Source organism: Pelodiscus sinensis, chromosome 2 (genome assembly GCF_052426305.1).
Source record: "Pelodiscus sinensis isolate ZL-2025 chromosome 2, ASM5242630v1, whole genome shotgun sequence".
NCBI classification, from domain to species: domain Eukaryota; kingdom Metazoa; phylum Chordata; order Testudines; family Trionychidae; genus Pelodiscus; species Pelodiscus sinensis.
The window spans coordinates 113,044,024-113,064,695 of NC_143053.1; the positions used below are offsets into that span (position 1 = coordinate 113,044,024).

Here is a 20,672-nt window from a genome sequence, read left to right on the forward strand (position 1 = left end):
TTAAGAACCTAATTTCCATTTTCAATGAGCTTCGGGGGCCTCTGCATCATTAAGTCAATGAGGCTTGGGCTTCTAGGTACAGATTTACAAGTTATTGATGCACCTAGTCTAGTGGTTCTCAAACTTTTTGGCCCATGGACCATCTGGCTCAATGTAAACCTTTCTCTGGACCATCAGTTGCTAATAGAAACTCACCGTTAATTGCATAATTACACCCGAGACATTTTGCTAGTGCTGCAGCTAGGAAGACTGATTTAATTTAAATTATTAAACAGATTAAGCACTTTAACTTTCACATGTTAGTTTAATCAAACTTCATTTTAAATAAAATAAAATATTAATTTATGTCCAACACAAAAGGTTTCAATGTTCTCTGTCCTGAAATGTGGCACCCAGGACTGGATACTCCCGTAACAATACGCAATGTTACTTCCTTCTGTCTTTTTATTTGGTTATGTTTAATTTTGTTTTAGCTACAAGTTGTGTTTAAATGTAATTATCTTCCTTTAAAATAATACAGTGATTACCTCCTGGCACCAGAGGCCCAAAACAAGTCCACACATAATGGAAACTAAATAATTTATTTCCATGAAAATATAACCTTAACTACCATTCAAGGGAGAGACATTAACAGGAGTTGGACTGTGTCAAGTACATAGGCCACCAGAATTAATTATCAACAGACAGATGTGGTTTGAGTAGCTAAGTGTTCATAACCCTATAGTGTATCGCTTTACTCAAACGGGAAAATACAAGATCTTTCAAGACTGTATCCACTGGGCCCTGCTTATTTTAAGAGAATTCTATGTAAAATATTCTGTTGTTGGTCTCTTAAATTGCTGGGTTTGCTACACTTCTGCTCTGGTGGGTTTTATTGTCCGTTAATTGCCTTTGATTCTCAGCCTGGAATAGTCAATTTCTCATCTTACCCTCATCACACACTGTGGTACTTCCACTATTCTGATTAGGTTGCCAAGATCCCTTTCCATCTTTAAATCTTGGCCTAAATTTTCAAGTTAGTATCAGCTTTGTGTGTCTCCATTTCTGGATGCCCAACATTAGACACCTTAAAGGCACCTCATTGCTGAAAAGAGCTGAGCTCAAGCCTTCTAAAATATCAGGCCCCTTTAAAGAGTCCCAAATTGGATAGCTAAAGGTAAAGTCTCCCTACCCCAGAAACTACTACCGGTTGCATCTCCCAATTCCAGGATTCTCCTCTCCGGCAACATCCATGGTCTGGCATGCCCACGGATGTTCCTGCACGAGAGCCCCAGGGCTGGCGAGCCAGCAGCTGGGAGTCCAGTTTAACCCTAAGAATCTACTAGCAGTGGGGCTGCAGAAGCCTGAGTGGAGTGCAATCGGGACTGTCTGCCACTTGGCAGTGGGGCTGGGTGGGCCTAAGAGGGGAAGCCTGCCCAGGCCATGTCAACTTGGGAAGCAGCGGGGCCGCAGCAGCCCAGAAGGCAGCAGTGTGAGTGGGGCTGCCTGCTGCAGCCCAGACGGGGAAGCCAGCCATGGCAGCCTGGCAGAATCAGCACCGCTGGGGCCACATGCCACCCAGCAGCAGGGTTGAGGCTGAGGCAACCCGACCAGGCAACATTCTGTTTGGCAGTGGTGCTGGAGCTGCCTGACTGGCCAGCAGGAAAACCAGGGGTGGCCTGCAGACAGCTCAGATAAGGCTGAAGAAGCTGGCAGCCGGGAGGCACAAAGGGTTGAGGGGCTGGTGTCAGGGGATCTCACATTGTCTGGCAAATTCCCTCATCTGGGACCAGTCAGGTCTCAAGGGTGTTGGACAAGAGAGGTCCAACCTGTAGTTAATTTTGAAAAATGATTCTTCTTCCCTGTCTCTTTCTACTGTTTAGTTTGCTTGTCTATGCCACCTTTGTGGTCAGGAGACTCTTCCATAAGCAAAGTTTAACAGGAATTCAATCCTAGTGTCTACCCTGAAAACAGTCTATTTGAATGCCTTTGTGATGGTACAGTCTGAAATGCCTTCTATTAGTACTATGTGCCCAAAATCTGGCATATATACCACCTTCCACAAGTAAAGGAAGAGGTGCCTACAACTGTAGTTTTATTGTGTGGTTTTGCTTTGGTTTTTACTTTTCCAGAAAAAATAAGGGGGTTCCTCTAAGAGTGGAGAACATCGGGGTGAAAAATATACATATGTTCCATCACGTTTAAAGTTCTAGGTGTAGGGTTACTGTTGTTTTGGTTGTTTGCTGCATACTTGGCAATGTCCTGGCTGGTCTATTGAGACTTTCAGGTGTTTTCAGGGAGCTTTGGATCAGGCCCTGTGAGTGTAGTTCCAAGGTTAAACATGCTTATTTATCTCTCAGCCTCTAGTGGCTGTCATATAGGGGGAAAAAATCTTAATATAGTGTAACAACTGAAAGTGATTTTCTGTGCTAAGTAAATATAGTCTAGGGCAGTATTTGGACCCACTCTGAGAAAGCTGCTACTGGACTACTCTGGAGTCTGCTGCTTCCTGCAGTTCCCCTTGGCTTCAAACAGCAAACCGCAGCCAAGAGGAACAATGAGGCTCCATGGCTGTGAAGCTGATAAGCAAACAAACCAGAGCAGCCCGGTAGCAGCTTTTTCAGAGTGGGTCTGTGGACCACTTTGAGAAACACTAGTCTAGGAAAACAAAATTCAGGGAGACTATTAGCATGTTTTAAGTATAAGATTGAGTTACTCAAAGCTCAGTGTTACCAGTAGGAAAATGATTACCTCCCAGTTCTCTTTTCCCTCTGCCACCAAAGTACTTTGGAGAAGAGCCAGCAGATCTGGAAGCATTCCGGCTGCTTCCCCTTTGCCTCTTACTTTCTGTTTAGGGAGTCAAAAGTCACAAATGCTATTCTTGTGCCAAATGTGGTATGGGATTTTTTTGGTCAATGACTCTGGTTTCTGTATGTATGGAGACCTCAAACTGTGTACCAGGATTTCTCTTTAAGACCTTGTTCATGGTGGCTGTTTCCTTCAAAGAAGGGTAACTATTCCTCATTAATATGATCTGAACTTAATGTTGCTATATGATATTTTAGGGATGCATGATTTTAAATGTAACATGATAGTGATACTTCAGAGGTGAATGTAGGTTGGTATGGGCCAGTGCAGCATACTGGTAAAAACTGTCCAATGGTACCAGCCTGTACTCAGCTGACATTAAAGTGCTGCCACAACAGTGCTTTAATGCCGCTGCCTGGGGACCTTCAAATTACTGCTGGAGCTCCAAGGCCCCAGCTGCTGCTGCTGCTGCCGCCGCCAACACCCTAGTGCTCCTGGCCACTGCATAAAGGGCTAGGATGACAGAAAGAGTCTGGCCCCAGCTCTGCCCCTTCCACTGGAGGCCTCATCACTTCTGCGGACCCAAAGCCATCCTCTCACCTTACCAAGGACCTTGGAGTATCAGTGAGTTCTGGCAATTATTTTCATCCCAGACAACATTATTGCCTGGTGCAAGTCAGCAATGATGCAGTCAAGCCACAAACACCAAATGTGCAACCAGTCTAGCCTTAAATACCATCTGCGAACCCAACAGAACCATTTCCTCAGCTTCCTCTCTGGTATCTCCAGAATTGTACAATCTGCATTCAAAGTACCCGTAATTAAATTCTGAACAAAAAGTCTTTCAAGGTGGCTATTCTTCCAGAGCCACTGCAGCTGAAGTTCTGTTTCCATTCCAAATGAATTTAAAAGTACCAACTTGGTTTCACCTGAATCTCACTCTGGTTCAGCGCTCTCTCTCGAAGCCTCAGTTCCAAGCATTCTACAGTGAGTGGGTATGTTTTGAGTTCAAACTTATTAGCAAACATGTTTGGAGACTTAAACAGCCACTTTAGATCACCTGTTCCATATATACAAATGCCTCTGACGTAATGGCCTGTAAAAGGAAAAGACAACAAAAACTACATCAAGGACATAGGGCATTATGTGGGAAAGAGATAATGAGTCAAATTCATCCATGTAATAAAGCCATTAATTTCAGTGGAGTGAAGCCCATTTACACCAGATCTCTATTCACTACTGACTAAATTCAGAAGTAGAATAGGGAGTAATAAATATGAGTGGTAGAAGGAAATTAAGAAATAACTAATCTAGGATGCCATGAAGCAAAATATCCAAATAATGAAATCTATGGGCATGTCTATACCGCAGTGTTATTTTGGAATACCTGACGTTATTCCGAAATAACAAAGAGCATGTCTACACAGCAAGCCATTATTACAAAATAATGGTGATCTGGAGCACTTACTCCAACTCCTGTAACCCTCATTTCACAAGGAGTAAAGGAAGTTGAAGGAAGAGTGTTCTTCCTTCAGCTTCCTGATGTGAAGACAGCGCCAAAAGCCAAATGAAGCTATTTCGATTTCAGCAACACGATTGATGTAGCTTAAGTTCCATAAGCTGACTTTTGCCCTGCTGTGTAGACGTGCCCATTGAGAATAAAACATCATCTTGAGATATTGAAAACGGGCCCAAACAAACCACTGCAGAAAAAGTAATTTCACTCTGCCAGTGACAAGGACTGGATGATTCTGTAATTTTCCCCCCATCTAATTTCTATAATTCCAGGACTTAAGTTTTCTACTGAGTTACTCCAGTTTTAAACTGATGTAATTCCATTAATTTATGTGGAATTACATTGGCACAAAACTATTGTGATCCAGTTGCCAATTAAACCCTGTCTTAATTTGCTAAATGGTAGATGCTCTTCTACGTTCCTTAGCTCATCTACTTAAGAGGCTCGGTTCAGAAGAAACATTTGGTGTAAAATGAAATAATTCTTACTTTTTTTTACATGTGGTGACATATGGAAGTCAAGTGAAGACCTCAGATATACAGTGAGTCTGTGAACATGTGTATGCAGTTGCTGGAAGATATGATTTGATCAAGTGAGGGTGTTAAAAACAGAAGTGTAGCCATAGCAGCACAAACAATGGGAGGGGCTAGCATCCAAATGTGTACAGTATGGTTTCAATGGGATTGTATTTGAAGCAGCGAGCCTGTCCTGCTGCTCATACTGCCATAACTACACTTCCAGTTTCATCATACTAACTTGATCAGTCTTACTATGACTAGGTCTATTCTAGCAACAAATTAAACTTTCCATACATACTTGTGACTCAACCGAGGACAGAATCCTAGGGCTCTGGAGTCTCTTTGCTCTGCCATAAATCATGATCCCTATTTCATCCAGTCCAGTGATGGGCAAAAGGGCCTCAGCGGGCCAAATCCGGTCCACCAACTGGGTTGATCTGGCCCGCAGAGGCCCTGCTGCTCCCTCGTCCCCAGGCTAATCAGGGCCTGGGGGGAAGCACATGAAATTTCGTCCTCCCTGCCAGGACTGTGCGGCATTTAGAAGTGCCACATGCTCCTGATTACCCTGGGGGCGGGATGAACATACAGTTTCCTCTGCCCTGCCCCCACCCTGCAAGGAGTGTGCTGTGCTTAGAAATGCTACGTGCTCATGACAGGGCAGGAGGAGACTTCATGCACTTTCCCCTGCCCCCAGGCCCTGATTGGCCTGAGGGCAGAAAGGGGAAAGCGTGAAGTCTCCTCCCACTGCCAGGGACATGAGTGCCTAGGGAGAAACTTCGGGGGGCAGGGAAGGCACTTTCACTCACACACACACACACACACACACACACGCACACGCACCAGTCATGGTCTGTGAGTGGGGAAGCAAGGAAGTATCCTGCCCCCGCCCCTTCTGCTTGAGGCCCCATCCCTTATGGAGTGGCCCAAGGCCACTTCAAAAATTTCTGAAGTGGTCCCCAGCAAAAAGTTATTGCCCACCCTGACCTACTCTGAAGTACAAATGCAGGATTGCTGCAAATGTATATGTATGTCAAGACACGAGCAATAACTAACATTTTGCATGCATGAATCTGACAAAGTGGGTCTTTGTCCACGAAAGCTTATGCTCCAATACATCTGTTAGTCTATATGGTGCTATAGGACTCCTTGTCACTTTTACTCATTTGGAAGTGGCTACTACTTTTAACCAAGAGCTTAGACTCATGCACAGATTGCACTAATGAACATAACAGCTAAAATGCGGGCTGTTCCTTGAATATCTTACTTACCCATGCACCTGTATAGGAATTGGCTACAAAGTAGAATTTAGGATTATTTTAACTGGAGGAAAAAAGATTCTAGCGCAGACTTTAAAAAGGGTTAAGATTCATATGGATAATTATATAGTTGCTCAGTTACTAACAGCTGGTTGGGAATTTTCTGATGGCACTTATTTTGTCAGAAACCATAGATCTGTCAAACTTTCCATGGGAACATACTGGCTTTGATGAAATGAATGGGAAATGTTTCTCAGGCACAAGGAGGAATTTCTCAAAGTGAGAAAGAGAGAGTACAACCACTCCCAACTGCAGAATAGCTCAGTGGTTGTGTAACTCAGGCTGTGGGAGACCCAGGATCCAGTCCCTGATCCATTTAAATCTTTATTTATAAGCTCAAACAGGAAAAATAGTGAGACCCATTGCAGAATAGCCAATATCCTGCTGGTCAGACCACGCATTTGGGCTGTGGGAGAACAACAGAGGAGCATCTAAACAGAAGTTTCCCATGTTCTACATAAGTATTATGACTACTGAGTTGTTATGGGGTGCTAGTCTCTTTTTGCTACTTTTTTCTTTCTGTTTTTAACTTCATAAAATTTCTTCTTCATGCTGATGAAAGCTTCTGAAACAGAAAAAAGCTTCTGAAATCTCAAATGCTTGTAGGACAGGAAAAAAAAATAACCATTTCCCACCCAGCTCCAATTTTCAGATTTCAATGCAAGAATAGGAAAAGGAAAAGAATATACACATTACCATGACAACCTCCATGAAAGCTCGCCATATCGCTCCACTTGATAGCTCTTAGGTTACCTTCCCATGATGCATTTGGCATGGCACCAGGCACTCCTACAGTTTGATAAGATAGGGAAAAAATAGTTAGTCTGTTTGTGGACCGAGTTCAGTTTTTTATTTTTATTTTTTTTGTGTTACTGCACAGCATCACTCTTCTCTGGAAGCTCTTACTGACTTACATATCTTCTCAGCACTGACAACAGAATTAGGTTGAAATCGATGACCTTCAGAGATTTCATTTCATGCTCCTGAAACTAAACTCTTAAAAGGCAACTCCCTATATAAGTTATAAAAGGGGCTAAATAGCTCATCTAGGATGGGACAATCTACTGTGAGGTTTGTCAAGCCTGGGCATCTCCTAGGTCAGTTTGAGATAGCATTCAGAAGGAGCAGGCCTGGAACTCAAAGTGCCCAACAAAAAGGGAGCGATGGGGAAACTGCTTGAGAGCCTGGACCATGGAGATCCTCCCAAAAAGGAAAGGGATTTTAAAATCCTTTGCTTCCAAAGGTTGGGGACTCTACCTCTTGAGCAGGATGGGAACATCTTGATTTACTTGTTTGGACTTCTTTTTCATCCTCTGCCCCTGTTAAGAGGGAAAGATTCCAAAGCCCCAGACCTGGGGAAATTCCATGTTAATGCTCTACTACAAAACGACACATCCCCCACCAGAACAAGAACAGTGCCCATATTCTTCTCAACAGGGTGTGAGAGAAGTACACCCAAAATATATAGCAATAACACAACAAGTGCATCTTTGGATCTTCAAAATGTTATTCAGATATTAGCTAGTTAATCCTCACTACATCCCGGTGAAACAGTTTTATCTCCATTTTTCAGATGGTTCACTGTAACCCAGTACCCTAATTCAGACTAAGTATGAATGGATGAATTGTCATTAAGGCAACTGTAGCAGTTTTCCTCATATGGCACAGAGAGAATAAATGATGGGTCCACACTATGAGTCTGTAAGAACCTTCCTTCCCCTTGACTGATAACAATAAACAGTACAGTCAGGTAAATATTAATAAACTAGCCAATTAGCCCATCATAAAGACAGGATTTTCAGGTCTCTCCTCCATGTCTGTCTTTTCTCCTGAGCCTCCAGTCTCTCGCTCCGTGTTTCCTTCTCTCTCTCTCTCTCCCTCCTCCTCCTGCTACTGCCCTCCCCCTCAGCTCTCCTCCGCCTTCTGCCTATCTCTCCGGCTCTCTCTTTCTCTTCTCCCCCTCCTTCCTCTCTCTCCGCTCTCCTCTGTCTCCGTCAGGAATGCAAGCTCATCCAGGCCCCGTCCCCCTTTGCCTCCCGCCATGGCGCTCGGCTGACTTCTGCACCGCTCAGCCAGGCTTTTGCAGGGGAGCAAGCAGAGCAAGCGGCTGTTTGGGCTCCCCCACAGTGGCCCGGCTGAGCGGTGCAGAAGTCAGCCAAGCACCATGGCAAGAGGCGAAGGAGGATGTGAAGGGGGGCAAGGCGGTGACATACACGGCCGGGCTCTGCCCCCTGGCCATGTACATCACTGCCCTGCCCCCTTCCCCTCCCGCCTTGGCGCTCGACTGACTTCTGCACCGCTCAGCCGGGCCGCCACGGAGGAGCAAGCAGCGCAAGCGGCCATTTGGGCCCCGAGCTCCTCATGCAGCAGGGGGGTGCTGCATGGGGACCGCGGTGCCCAAATGGCCACTTGCACTGCTTGCTCCCATGCCGCGGCCCAGCTGAGCGGTGCAGAAGTCAGCCGAGTACCAAGGTGGGAGGCAAACAACGTGACTCAGGCAACAGTGCCGCCCAGAGGGAACAGCCAGCATTTCAGCGTTACAGACTCTCAGACACTGGGCTACTATATATATATATATATATATATATATATATATATATGATGCACTGCTCAACAATTTATCCAATACTTCTTCATGATGTCCTACTAATCTGAAAGATTTTATAAGAATGAATGAAAACTGCAGCTGGCACATGCGTATGCTAGCTTCAACAATAAAAGCAATAAACACAATAGTGAGTGGACAGATACTGACCACTGCCATTTAAGGGAGGAATTTGCATCTGAACCGGAGATCTAGGTCATGTGACTGAGGCCAGGAACTAAAGGTTGAGTTTCTGATCTGCATTCCTGAATGTCAGACCCTTACATCAATTAGATGGTCTATTTGATGTTGAATAGGTTGGTTTAACAAGCTATTAAAAAGCACAATAGAATTAGCTTGGTGTTGAAAAACTCATACAAAGAAACAAGACAAAAACTCAAGAGGTTGACTTTTGCAAACATATTATTCTCAAGTGACAAAAATATTCTTAAACAGATTTTCAAACTTGTATTTGTACATTGAATGTGGATATTGAAGTCTTTTGTTATACATTTTATGTGTTGAATGTATGGTTCATCAGTTGAAAGCTCACAATATGTAGATGTCAAAGTTACCCCTAGTTTTACACAGTTCTCAAACGGTCTAGCCAGCTGTTATGACTCAAAGTGGTTGTTTACTTTACACTAACCTGCGTACATGTTTCTTTAGCAACATCACCGAGGAAGGCAAGTGGGAATCAATAAGAGCAGTTTTCTGCTGAAGCCTGTGTTGCACTTCCTTCTAGTGTTTCCAATCAAAACCAAACACTCGTGCCCTGACTTTTTCCCCCCCACCTCTTGCTTCATTCTCCTCCCTCCACTGCTCCCTCTTCCCCACCCTCACTTGCATTGGGCTGGGGCAGGGGTACAAGCGGAGATATGGTCTCTGGACTGGGGGTACAGAATATGAATGGGACCAGAAATGAGGGGCTCAGGGTTCAGGAAAAGGCTCCAGGATTGGACAGGGTGTTGAGGGGAAGAGGGCTTCTGCTAAGGGTACAGGCTCTGAGCTGGGGATGAGAGGTTTGGAGTGCAAGAGGGAGCTCTGGGTTGGAGCCAAGAAGTTTGGAGAATGGGAGGAATGTTGGGCTCCAGCTGTTGATATGGGCTCTACAGTGGAACCAGGGATGAGGGATTTGGGGTACAGGAGGCGGCTCTGGAGTAGGGAAGAGGGCGGGGATGCAGGGTCCAGGTGACACTTACTGCAACTCCCAGTAAATGGCTGCCATTGCGGTCTCTAGACACCTGGGTGGCCAGAGAAACTGTGCACACTTCCTTCATGCCCACAGGCACCAACCCCTCACTTACATTAATCATGGTTCCTGAACAATGGGAGTTAAACAGAGGCGGCACTCAGGGTGGGGTCAAAGCATGGAGCCTCACAGTCTCTGGCTCCCCCAGTGCCTAGGGACTGCAGAGATCTGGCAGCTGCTTCCAAGAGCAGTGCAGAGCGAGAGCAGGTATGGGGCCTGCCTTAGCCACAGGCCTTCACTGCATTGCTTACCAAAGCTTCCAGGCTCCCTTTTAGAATAGGTGTTCCAATAAAAAACTGGATGCCTGGCAAGCCAATCAATCCTTCAGCTTTGTTTGTTAACTTAGGCATCTTGGGCCAAATACTGTCTAATCCAAGATTTCCCCAAAAGCAATCTACTTAGGCCAGTAGTGTTGTCATTTTTCCATTTTTTAAAACAACTTGTTTTCTCCAAAACTATATAAAAAGATCAAAATTTAATAGACAAATGATTAAGAAGCGCTAGAGAGCACGGTGAGGTGGCAAATGCCATATTTTGGATAATATCTAAAATGAAGACTCTCACCAGAAGATCTCTGAGGCTGTAAGAAATGGTACAGTGTTAGCCCTGCCATCATGATATTTTTCACTTTCTGTCCTAAAGTACTGCTGTAGATCCCCCACAGATAGGGCTGCATATAAACTGTAGTGAAAGAAGGAGAGTGTCTTTCTACATATTTGCCTATCTGGGACAGACAGCTCAAGGGGGTCAGTGCTAATGTCAATCATGTTACAAAAGTATTTGGTATCTAGACAGGACTAACTTGTTTTTTCGTAATAAGATTCATAGCCTCCATGTAGAGTAATAAACTGGACAGAAAATCTCAGAAGAACAGGTTCTCCATTATATTTCCAGAAATTCTGCATTACACCAAAGTTAGAAATAAAGTGAAGAGAGAGAACATCCTCTCTCCTCTTTCATTTTTTACTGAAAATAGGATATAAAGTAGACTGATGTAAGAAAGAGAAGTTAACTTAGAGTAGTGGATCTCAACCAGGGATGTACCACTGGGGTTACACAGAGGTCTTCCAGGGGATTCATCAACTCTTCTAGATATTTGCCTAGTTCAGACCACATGAAAACACTAGCAAACTCAGTACAAACTAAAATTTCATACAATGACTTATGTATACTGTTCCTACTAGAAGATTAACCCAGTGTTGTTCAGGTCCTTAACTCAATGGTTTTTTTCCATTTAAATCATTGCTATGTGTGGGACTGGGGATGAGGGGTTCAATATACAGGCTGCCCCAAAGAGAGAGAGAGCTACTCCTGGCTTCTCTCATGGTAGCAGCTTGGGGACCAAGTGAGAAGCACTTCTCCATAGCTGCTGTAGCTCTAGCAGGCACAGCCACAGCCACCACAGTGCTTTACAGTGACAGTGTGGTCACAGCTCCAGCACTGGGAGAGAGCTCTCCCAGCGCTGTAGGAAAACCACCTCCATAAGGGGTAAAGATATGGCAAATTACAGTGCTGAAACTTGCTACTGGGGGGGGGGGGGGGGCGAGAGAATAGGGGTGACTTCACACACACACACACACACACACACACACACACACACACACACACACACACACACACACACACAGTTTCAGCACAAAAACTTGCCATTGTAAACAAGTCCTTAGATGCTACCAAGACATCAGCTCCCCTTTCTACTTCACTGACAATCAGGGATCCTAAAATGTGATCAATTACATTAATGTATAACCACTGAAAAATTCATTATGTTATTACTAATCCTGAAAGTGCCCAGAGTCATGAGTAAGCACCTGAAATATAAACTAAGGAATCAACAAAGACCCTCCGGGTAGGGAAACCTGTCTGGCCAGTTAGGGTGGCTCTCTCCATATCCTACTAGTTCCCCTGCTGTGCTGGCCACAGAGAGCTCGGAGAGGTATGGGGGACTCCTTTCCAATAGACCAGGATAGTCAATAACAGACCATGGGCTAAATTGGGACTACCATATACTTTTCAACAGACCACACATTTTTTATTATTATTTTCTCTGGAGTCTGGATCTTAACTAAACCCTGACCAAGGAATTTGGACCTTGATAAAAATAATTGATTACCCCAGTCCTAGGCAAGGAGTCTCCTGCCCATGCATTGCACTTAGCCCCTAATTTCCCTGAGCTGACCCATCCCTTCAGGGCAAGTAGCTTGGGAATGGAAGGAATGAACTCACATCTGAGTTTGAATCACACCCATATAATAGCATTGTGTGCTGTCTATCAGCAAGACTGTTCTCTTTGGTTTCTTTTTTCATTGAAATGTGGATGATAATACAGATTTTGCAATGCTAACTAGCTGCATTTGAAATTGATGCTTTTCTTTCACATCCTTGTATGTATGACTCCATGAGCTCGCCAGCCAGCCATAGCCTCTGTTTTGGCATGCATATGTGCTGATTTAACATGATACCTATATAGCATGAGCCTACATATCTTTATTCAGATGTCTCTGCACATAGATGCTGCAGCCTGATGGAGGGTGATGTGATTTGAATTTCAAACTAGTATATATTCTGAGATCAAAGCTTCATTCTGTAAAAACAAACAAACAGATTGGTCTATGCTGAACAAGCTTCTGCAACTCTCTTTGCTAGGACATTTGTATATTAGATGTATTTGGCATATGAAAAACACTTATTTGTACACAAGGAAGTATTTATAATTTAATGTTTATGTTCACTTTTAAAGTAAACTGCTGTGTATTGAACCCAATTGTCTTTTCTTCTTTATCTAATCAAATGGAAAAATAAGTTGAAATAAATTTTATTGTCAGAACTACTCCTAGGAAGGGAGCCAATCCTTAAGTCTTAGACCCTCTAACATCAATGGGAGCTCTTTGAGTAAGGCCTGCAAGCGTTAGGAACAGACATTTAAATTAACAGAATCAACTCTGGAGGGCTCTGTGAAGAGTGAAACAAATCTAGATTCCCACCTCCAGTTAGTCAACAATTGCTGTCAGCAGAATTAGAGTAATATTCCTACTCAGGATGGATCTAGGGAGCACAAAACTACTAGAGTATGTTCCATCATGGCAATGTGTAGGAGTCCTGTAGACATGGGACAAGAATGACATTGTAGAAAGAAGGAACCAGAGATTTTTCCCCATGTGGATCACACATCTACTTCTCCACCCAGAAAAGTTACTAGATCTGCAGATGCATAGGGATAGAACAGTGGCTCTGTAGCCAGCAAAGTTTATCTTTCAATGATAACTGGTAGCAGAAATATGTCTTCGTATTTGGCCCCATTTGGCACACTGCAATTACAACCCCATTCAGAGAGGACATAGATTTAATCCACAAGCCAGAAAGGCAATCCCAAACAAATGCTAAAGTTATGCATCACAAGGAAAAAATTAAAGCGATTTAAATGATAGACACTTCCTAAAATGGTGTCAGGGAAAGTCAATGAAGCCACACCAATACACACTAGTTAAACAGTCGAGGAAGTAGTTTTGCCCACAGAAGCTCATGATACTATATATGTTAGTGTCTAGGGTGCTACAGGACTACTCGTTTTCTCAGTGTCACAGTGATGCTTACTAAGTATAAAAACCAACAAATTCCTGCGGTTTTACCATTCCTCCTGCCCTACAGGAACGGAGGTTTAAGTGTGGTTTTTTTTTTAATTAATTGCTAATAGTGAAAGTCATGGAATTTCACAGAAACAAGAGCATGCTGCACGGTGACCTAAGCTAAAGCAAATACGAAGGTCACAGCACAGACACCATTTCTGAGTAATTTCCTTTCTCTGTTTCCTAACTCAGTAGGGCACAAGCCAGCTTGTTCTAGACACAAGAATGAATAAAGAAATCATGCTGCCGTACCTGGTATCCTATTGAGTGTCACCCAGAAGTGTTCATCCGGGCTGTAAGTATCCTTGGACCACTCCAATAAATCAATAGCACGTTGATCACGGAGAATGAACTCGACAAATGGCTTTGTGACCGCGATATAAGCGGAGCCAAAGTAGATGGTGAGATTGTGTGGTGGGGGCATTTTCAACACATTTGTGTTCTTCATATAAGAGGAGTCAACCCCTATGTGCTCCTTATGGATATATTTGGTTCTTAAAATCACATGGGCCGGAGGCAGCACCCCCGGAGTGATATTTTTCCCCTTAAAACCTTTCAGGTGCCGAACTATTTCCTTATTGGTTCTCAAGGGGAAATCTTGCCCACATGTGTTGAGGAGGTATTTCCACTGAACCTCTGACTCCAGGAGGTCTTTCATGCAGTTCAAATCCGCCTGAAGCCTGGATATGCCCGCATAAATGACGGGCTCGTTTTTGGAGGCCACGAAAGCGTTGGGGAAACAGTTCAAAAGCGTCTCCACCTCTTGCTTAAACTCGGCGGTCGCCTTCTCATCCACATGGACGCAGTACACGTTGTGGGGCATATAAACCGCCCTGAAGAGCCTCTCGAAGGTGGCGAACTCTTTGTGCAGGGTCATGATGTAGGCCAGCGGAAAGGCAGCTTCCTCGGCCGACAGCGGGCGGGTGATGTAGTGGCTGCGCAGCAGGTATTGGCGGCAGGCGAGCCCCCGCGACGCGGGCTGCAGGGGATCTCCCCACACGAAGGCTTTCTTCCCCTTGAGCAGCGCGTCGCAGGACCGCCGCAGCAAGACGCTCTGGAGGGACGCCGCGGGCCGGGCTCCTTTCCCGGAGCCGGGCAGCTCCCCCTTGTGCAGCAGCACGAGCGCCGCGGCGCTCAGGAGCGGGACGGCCAGGAGGTAACGCATCGCGGGGCGCATCCTTCGGGGGTCACGCGCGTCCCCGCAGGAGGCACCAAGCCGCCCCGCGACTCATCCGGGCGCGGCCAGGCCTCCCGCTGCAGCGCGGCGCCCGCGGGGACACGACTGCGCCCCGGCGCGCTGGTGCCTCCTTCCCGGTGCGCACGGGAGCGAACGCGCCCCCCTCTCCTCCTCCTCAGCCGCTCCTGGCTTCCCGGCAAGTGCCTGGGCTCCGCCTCCCCTCCGCCCTCTCGCCGGGCCCCGGCGTGCGCGGGCTCGCGGATTGGCTCGGTGGCACCTCCGGGGGCGCCCGCCCCTGGCGCGAGCTCCAATCTCCAGCTCGCCGGGAGCGCTGCCTGGCTCGCGCTGCGGTCTTAGACGTGTTACCCGGGAATCGTCACGCGCCGGACGCGCCGTTTAACCGACCCTCAGTGTTCAGTTAACGGCCCTGGCTGGCCCCGAGCCAGTCAGACAGAGGAGAAGGGGCCTGGGAGCTACTGGGCCTGGGCCTGAAGTGCCAAGGCGGGGATTCCCCTTTAGTTTGGTTTTCCCTTTGATCATTACAAAAGTCGGGTATTTTGTGATGTAATGCCACTTGTGTCTGGTAGTTTTGTGGCAACCATCTGGCAACCCTACCCATGATACCATCTAGGGCTGTGTCTAGACTGGCCAGTTTCTCAGGAAAATCAGCTACTTTTCCGGAAAAACTTGCCAGCTGTCTACACTGGCCACTTGAATTTCTGCAAAAGCACTGACTTCCTACTGTAAGAAATCAGTGCTTCTTGCGGAAATACTATGCTGCTCCCGTTCAGGCAAAAGTCCCTTTTTGCACAAAGCTTTTGCGCAAAAGGGCCAGGGTAGACAGCTCAGATTTGTTTTCCACAAAAAAGCCCCGAATCATGAAAATGGTGATTGGGGCTTTTTTTGCAGAAAAGTGCGTCTAGATTGGCACAAAATGCAGGACAATGTAGCACTTTAAAGACTAACAAGATGGTTTATTAGATGATGAGCTTTCCTGGGCCAGACCCACTTCCACTGTTTGATCTGAGGAAGTGGGTCTGGCCCACGAAAGCTCATCATCTAATAAACCATCTTGTTAGTCTTTAAAGTTCTACATTGTCCTGCATTTTGCTTCAACTACCCCAGACTAACACGGCTACATTTCTATCACTATTCTAGATTGGCACAGACGCTTTTCCACAAAAAGTGCTTTTGCGGAAAAGCGTCTGTGCCAATCTAGACGCTCTGTTCCGAAAATGCTTTTAACGGAAAACTTTTCCATTAAAAGCATTTCCGGAAAATCATGCCAATCTAGATGCAGCCTATGTGTTTTGTTAGTCTAAAGTGTTTTGTTAGTCTAAAGTGTTTTGTTAGTCTAAAGTGTTACCAATCTATTTGTTGTTTTTTATGTTGACTCGGCTACCCCCTGAAGCTTTTAGACACTTGTTAGCATTTGATAAGTTTAGCACCTTGTTTTTAAGGGCATTCCTCTCAGACTAAAATGTAACACCAATTCTCAGGGGAGAGCTGCAAATCTAAGCAAAGAAGAGATGGGATTTAGTAAAAAGACATGTTTTTGTTAAGTGATACAGCGTTTGTCATATTAAAGAGTTACAATGTTCATAAATATTAATAACATAGTGTATACGTTCTGATGGCACAAGGTTAGACTGGATGAAGTGTCCTCTCAGATCAGCTGATTATATAGACAAGCCACTCTAGTGGATTCATGGCACTATATTCATAGGCATGGGCAGCGAGTTATATGGGCTTGTGGTGCCCATGCTCCAGCAATATTCAGAGCCGGGGGCCCTACTCCACCAATATTTGGAGCTGGGTCTCTCCCCTGGCCCTGTCTGGAGCGGGCCCCGGTCCCCACCTGCCGGACCCTCCGCATGTCCTCCAACACCGGCCCCAGACCATCCCCCCTAGCTCTGTCCTGTCCCTGCTGTGCACTGCTTTCAGTCCGGCTCCCCCTTATGGGTACGCGTTGCCGGCTGCTGCTGCCATGCGCAGCGTTTACAGGTGAGCAGGGAGATGCCTGGGCATGACGTCACGTCAGGGCCGGGGACTTTAAAACTGCTCGGCGTGGCATGGCATTGCGCCGTGTGGCCTAGCTCCGGGTTCAGAATCTGGGGACTTCTGGGCCCCGAGCACAGATTCCAGCCCCGCAAAGTGGAAGGCAGATGGTAAGGTAAGGGGAGAAGGGGGGGAAGAGGCTTGTGCTAAGGAGGAGGGGAAAATGGGGGAAGGGGTGGGAGAGGAATGGGCTTGAGCAAAGGGGGAGGCGGAAGAAAGGGAAGGCATGGAGGAGAGACAAATGCCAGGGGGTCAAGTGCAGACAATGAGGAAAAGGGCAGGGGGGGGGGGAGTCAGTGGGAGGGGGGACAGGGTGATGCTGGGAGAGGAGAGAGTAAGGGCATTAGGGGCTAGAAGGGGGAGGGGCGGGTGCTAGGAGAAGGCTTGAAAGAAGGGGTGGGCATGAGAAAGGTGGGGATGGAGCAAGTCGTGTGAGGGCACAGAGGGACATGAGGGGAATGGGGGCAGAGAGTGGTGAGGGGGTGGGCATCAGGGAAAAAGAGGGCAAAGGGGGCAGGGGCAGTAAGGAAAGGGGGAGGCACCAGGAAGGTGCAGGGTTAAGGGAAGGTGCAGGTGCCAGGGGATTCTGGGGGTGAAGCAGAAGGGGAGGGACCAGCACCAGAGGAGAGAGGCAGGGCAGGTGTGTAGAGGAAGGTGTTAGAAGAGGGGATGAGAAGGGATAGCTCACACAATCAGAATGGGGCTACTGAAGCAGTGGGCACAGGGGACAGAGAAGGGCTGGTGGAAGGGGCAGTTCAAAGGAGGGTGGAGGGCAGTGAGAAGGGCAGGAGGCAGGACAGCAGAGGAGGGTGAGGAGTTGGGGGGCAGCAGGCACCAGGGGAGCTGATGGAGAAAGTGGAGGAGACATGGCAGCAGAGAGAAAACATAAAAGTTTATAAAATATTTATTAGTAACTTAGGTACCACAGTGGCACATCCAAACAAGCCACATGAACTCAGTACTGGCGCACAACACAAAATTTATTTTGCTCATGGGAGGAAACTCTTAGTCTATGTCTAAACTGGTGGCTTCTTGCACAAGAACATCTTGCGCAAGGGTTCTTGTGCAAGAACATGTCCACACTGCCATGTGCGAGCTGTGCTTTTGCGCACAGAAAGCTCCGATGGCCATTTTAGCCATAGGGTTTTTTTGCAGAAGAAATCCCTGCCGAGCATCCACACTGCTCTCTTGCGCAAGAGATTTTACACCTGTTCGAAAAGAGCATAGCTCTTGCACAAGAGGCCCTCTCTTACCATGCCGTACTGTAAATTTCCTTGCACAAGAGCAGGTGGGCAGAGTGGATACTCTGTGGATTCTTGCGTAAGAACAGCTATACTTGCGCAAGAAGCCGCGAGTGTAGACGTAGCCTTAGAGGGAACACTTCCCTCAGCCTCTCTGACCCCAAGTTAATGTCACACACATTGGATTAATGCAATTGCAGGATAGTTGCATGAGGGGGCTTTGGTGGGGGCCAAACTAATCCCTGTTGGTAGGAGGATGGTGGGAAAAGTCCTTCGAGGGGGGTGACATTACACCTTTTACTTCTGATCATGTGTCCATCTTGCCCCGAGCGTGTTACCTCCAGATGCCTGGTTAACATGGTCAGGGAACATGGTTAACGGGGGTCAGGTGGCATGATTAACAGAAGTCAGGGGGTGTGGCTAATGGGGCACCAAAAAATTATACAAACCTGCCGCCCCCGTTCATAGGTAGTGTTAATGGTTGGCATTAGTGAATTAGCAGTAAGTGAGCTGAAGAGAGGACATACTAGTAGGGCTGCCAGATGGTTTCAACAAAAATACCAGACACACTTGACATTATATCACAATCTACATTACATCTTATTTAGAAAATACTGGACATTTATATTTTTCTCAATTTGTTTCCCAAACAGAAAGCTCAAATACTGGACTGTCCGGTTCAAAACCAGACTCCTGGCAACCCAACATACTATGATTCAAGTCAGTGCCCCGAAGATTATGGACTTGTTTACAACTTCGAGAGAAAGAACTGTGTGAAAGAAAGACTGTGTTTTGAGGAAATTAAAAACTAAGGAAGAAGCAGGGTTTCCAGATAAGAAGTAACAAGGGAGAAATTCAATCAAGGACAGACCGTTGTTTATCTCTCATGGTAAGGCAAGCAGAATTGGGTGGTGCAAAAACCCAGTGCTTTTGGATCGGCCGTAAACACACTAGTAAGAGGGACATCACCCCACTTGGACTGTGTGCAACCAGTGGATGGCATTCCACTCGACTGGCCCCCACGGAAGGGATATATACCACACCATTTTGACACACGAGTTGGAATCCATCGATTTGGCATATTGTGGTAACGTGCATGTCGGACTTCCACCTCAACCAAATTTATCAACATTACCTGGGGCTTGGCCAGCCCCGGAGGAGGAGTGATAATTTGTGGGTATGTTTGTGAGTGTGTGTGTGCTACAATTGGGTTAAGAATTAGGCTGCTAAATTGGGTTAAGAATTAGACTGTTAATTATGCCATTTAACATTGATTTTAACCTGCTTTTAATGCTTCTTTAATTGCTTACTACCAAAATATGTATATATTGCTCCTGAATTACTCCTGAATTGCTGATAATAAAACTTGTTAAGGGTATAGTTTGTCTACTGTGGGTCTCTTGTTCTGTGAACTGGTTATAATACACAGTCAGGAGCCCTGCTTGCACTCCGTGCAGCAGCAGCGCGCTCTTGTGACAATGCTGGATTAGTGTTGTCATTTTTTATTCTTATAGCTAGGAACTTGAAAAGCTGTAAGTGGGCTGAGCATCGCTGGATGTCTGAGCTGGACCTATGTTGAAACGATTTGTATTATAAGTCATAAGTGGGCCCGGAGGTCCGAGACCTAATAAGGGAAATTCCCAGCTCTATATTTCAGCCTTGGTACTTGAAACACCGGCTGGCCCTTATCAGGTTTAACCCATGCACTTGAGCTGGAAAACCACTTCTGACTTCAGTCTCAGATCGTAAGAGTGATAAGAATGGCATTAAGCCAGTACACACTCACCCAGTAAACAGCTGGGGTACAAAGGCATTGGTGTGTCCCATGCACATTGTCTCATCAGGGATCTAGACCTCAGAGGTGCCTAGACCTCCCCCGGCTGGAGCCACATCCACTGCAGCCCTTGAAGCAAGGACAGGACTTCCCATCGTAGGAGGGACTATCTGCTTTGCTCTGCATATGATTTCCAGTAGTGGAAAAAGTACCTGCAAAAAGTTACTTGGGTAAAATTAATTCTACTTTGAAAAAAATGTAACTAAGTAAAAGTCTCAGTATCCTTCTAGAAAATCGCTTGAGTAAAAGTACAAAAGTATCACTTAGAGTCCCAGGAAGCACTGGGGAGTAATTACTTTGACTCTGGGGAATAGTTATTTTGAAATTGCAGCAGTAGAGAGTCCACACTATGCCACTACCACTATTTTGAAATAACTATTTTGAAATAAGCATTATTCCTCAGGGAAAGAAGGAGTTATTATTTCGAAATAATCAACCCATTATTTCAAAATAACAGGCTTGGTATTATGTTAAATTGTGAGTAATTGACTAATCGAATAGTTGATGCATTTTGCCTCTGCCTTTGAAGTGTAGCAATGAGCCCTAGGGCTGTTGCTACACTTAAAAAGCGAAAGCATCATGTGCAGCCTGGGGTAAGTGGATTCCCCCACTTACCCTAGGATCCATGCGGCACTGCCACTTTGAAACGCCACATGCAGCCTGGGGACACCCCAGCTGACCCCGGGGTGCATGCAGCGTTTCAAAGCGGCAGCACTGCATGGAGCCCGGGGTCTGGTGCCAGGATCCATGCAGCACTGCCATT

The 20,672-nt window shown here is 46.0% G+C and overlaps 1 protein-coding gene and 1 long non-coding RNA gene across 5 annotated transcripts in view; one reads left to right on the forward strand and one right to left on the reverse strand.

Annotated features, from left to right (window-relative positions):
• Positions 1 to 284: 284 nt before the first annotated feature.
• Positions 285 to 20,672, reverse strand: part of GCNT2 (glucosaminyl (N-acetyl) transferase 2 (I blood group)) — a 72,346-nt gene continuing 51,958 nt past the window's right edge. For 2 of the 4 annotated variants that reach the window (XM_075921270.2, XM_075921271.2), the window contains 2 exons: positions 6,834 to 6,926; positions 285 to 3,883 (listed from right to left, as the gene is read on the reverse strand). In XM_075921270.2, the coding sequence (XP_075777385.1) occupies positions 3,693 to 3,883; positions 6,834 to 6,926 (284 nt within the window). In that variant the 3' untranslated portion in view covers positions 285 to 3,692. Of the gene's footprint in view, positions 3,884 to 6,833; positions 6,927 to 13,851; positions 15,169 to 20,672 lie in introns of those variants that run through there. The other 2 variants (XR_012901651.2, XM_006138830.5) reach the window with 2 other exon arrangements.
• The window catches only part of LOC149525325 (uncharacterized), a 75,404-nt gene continuing 69,348 nt past the window's right edge, over positions 14,617 to 20,672 (forward strand). The window contains exons 1-2 of the long non-coding RNA XR_016348863.1: positions 14,617 to 14,755; positions 18,729 to 19,248. This is a non-coding gene — a long non-coding RNA (uncharacterized LOC149525325). The remainder of the gene's footprint in view (positions 14,756 to 18,728; positions 19,249 to 20,672) is intronic.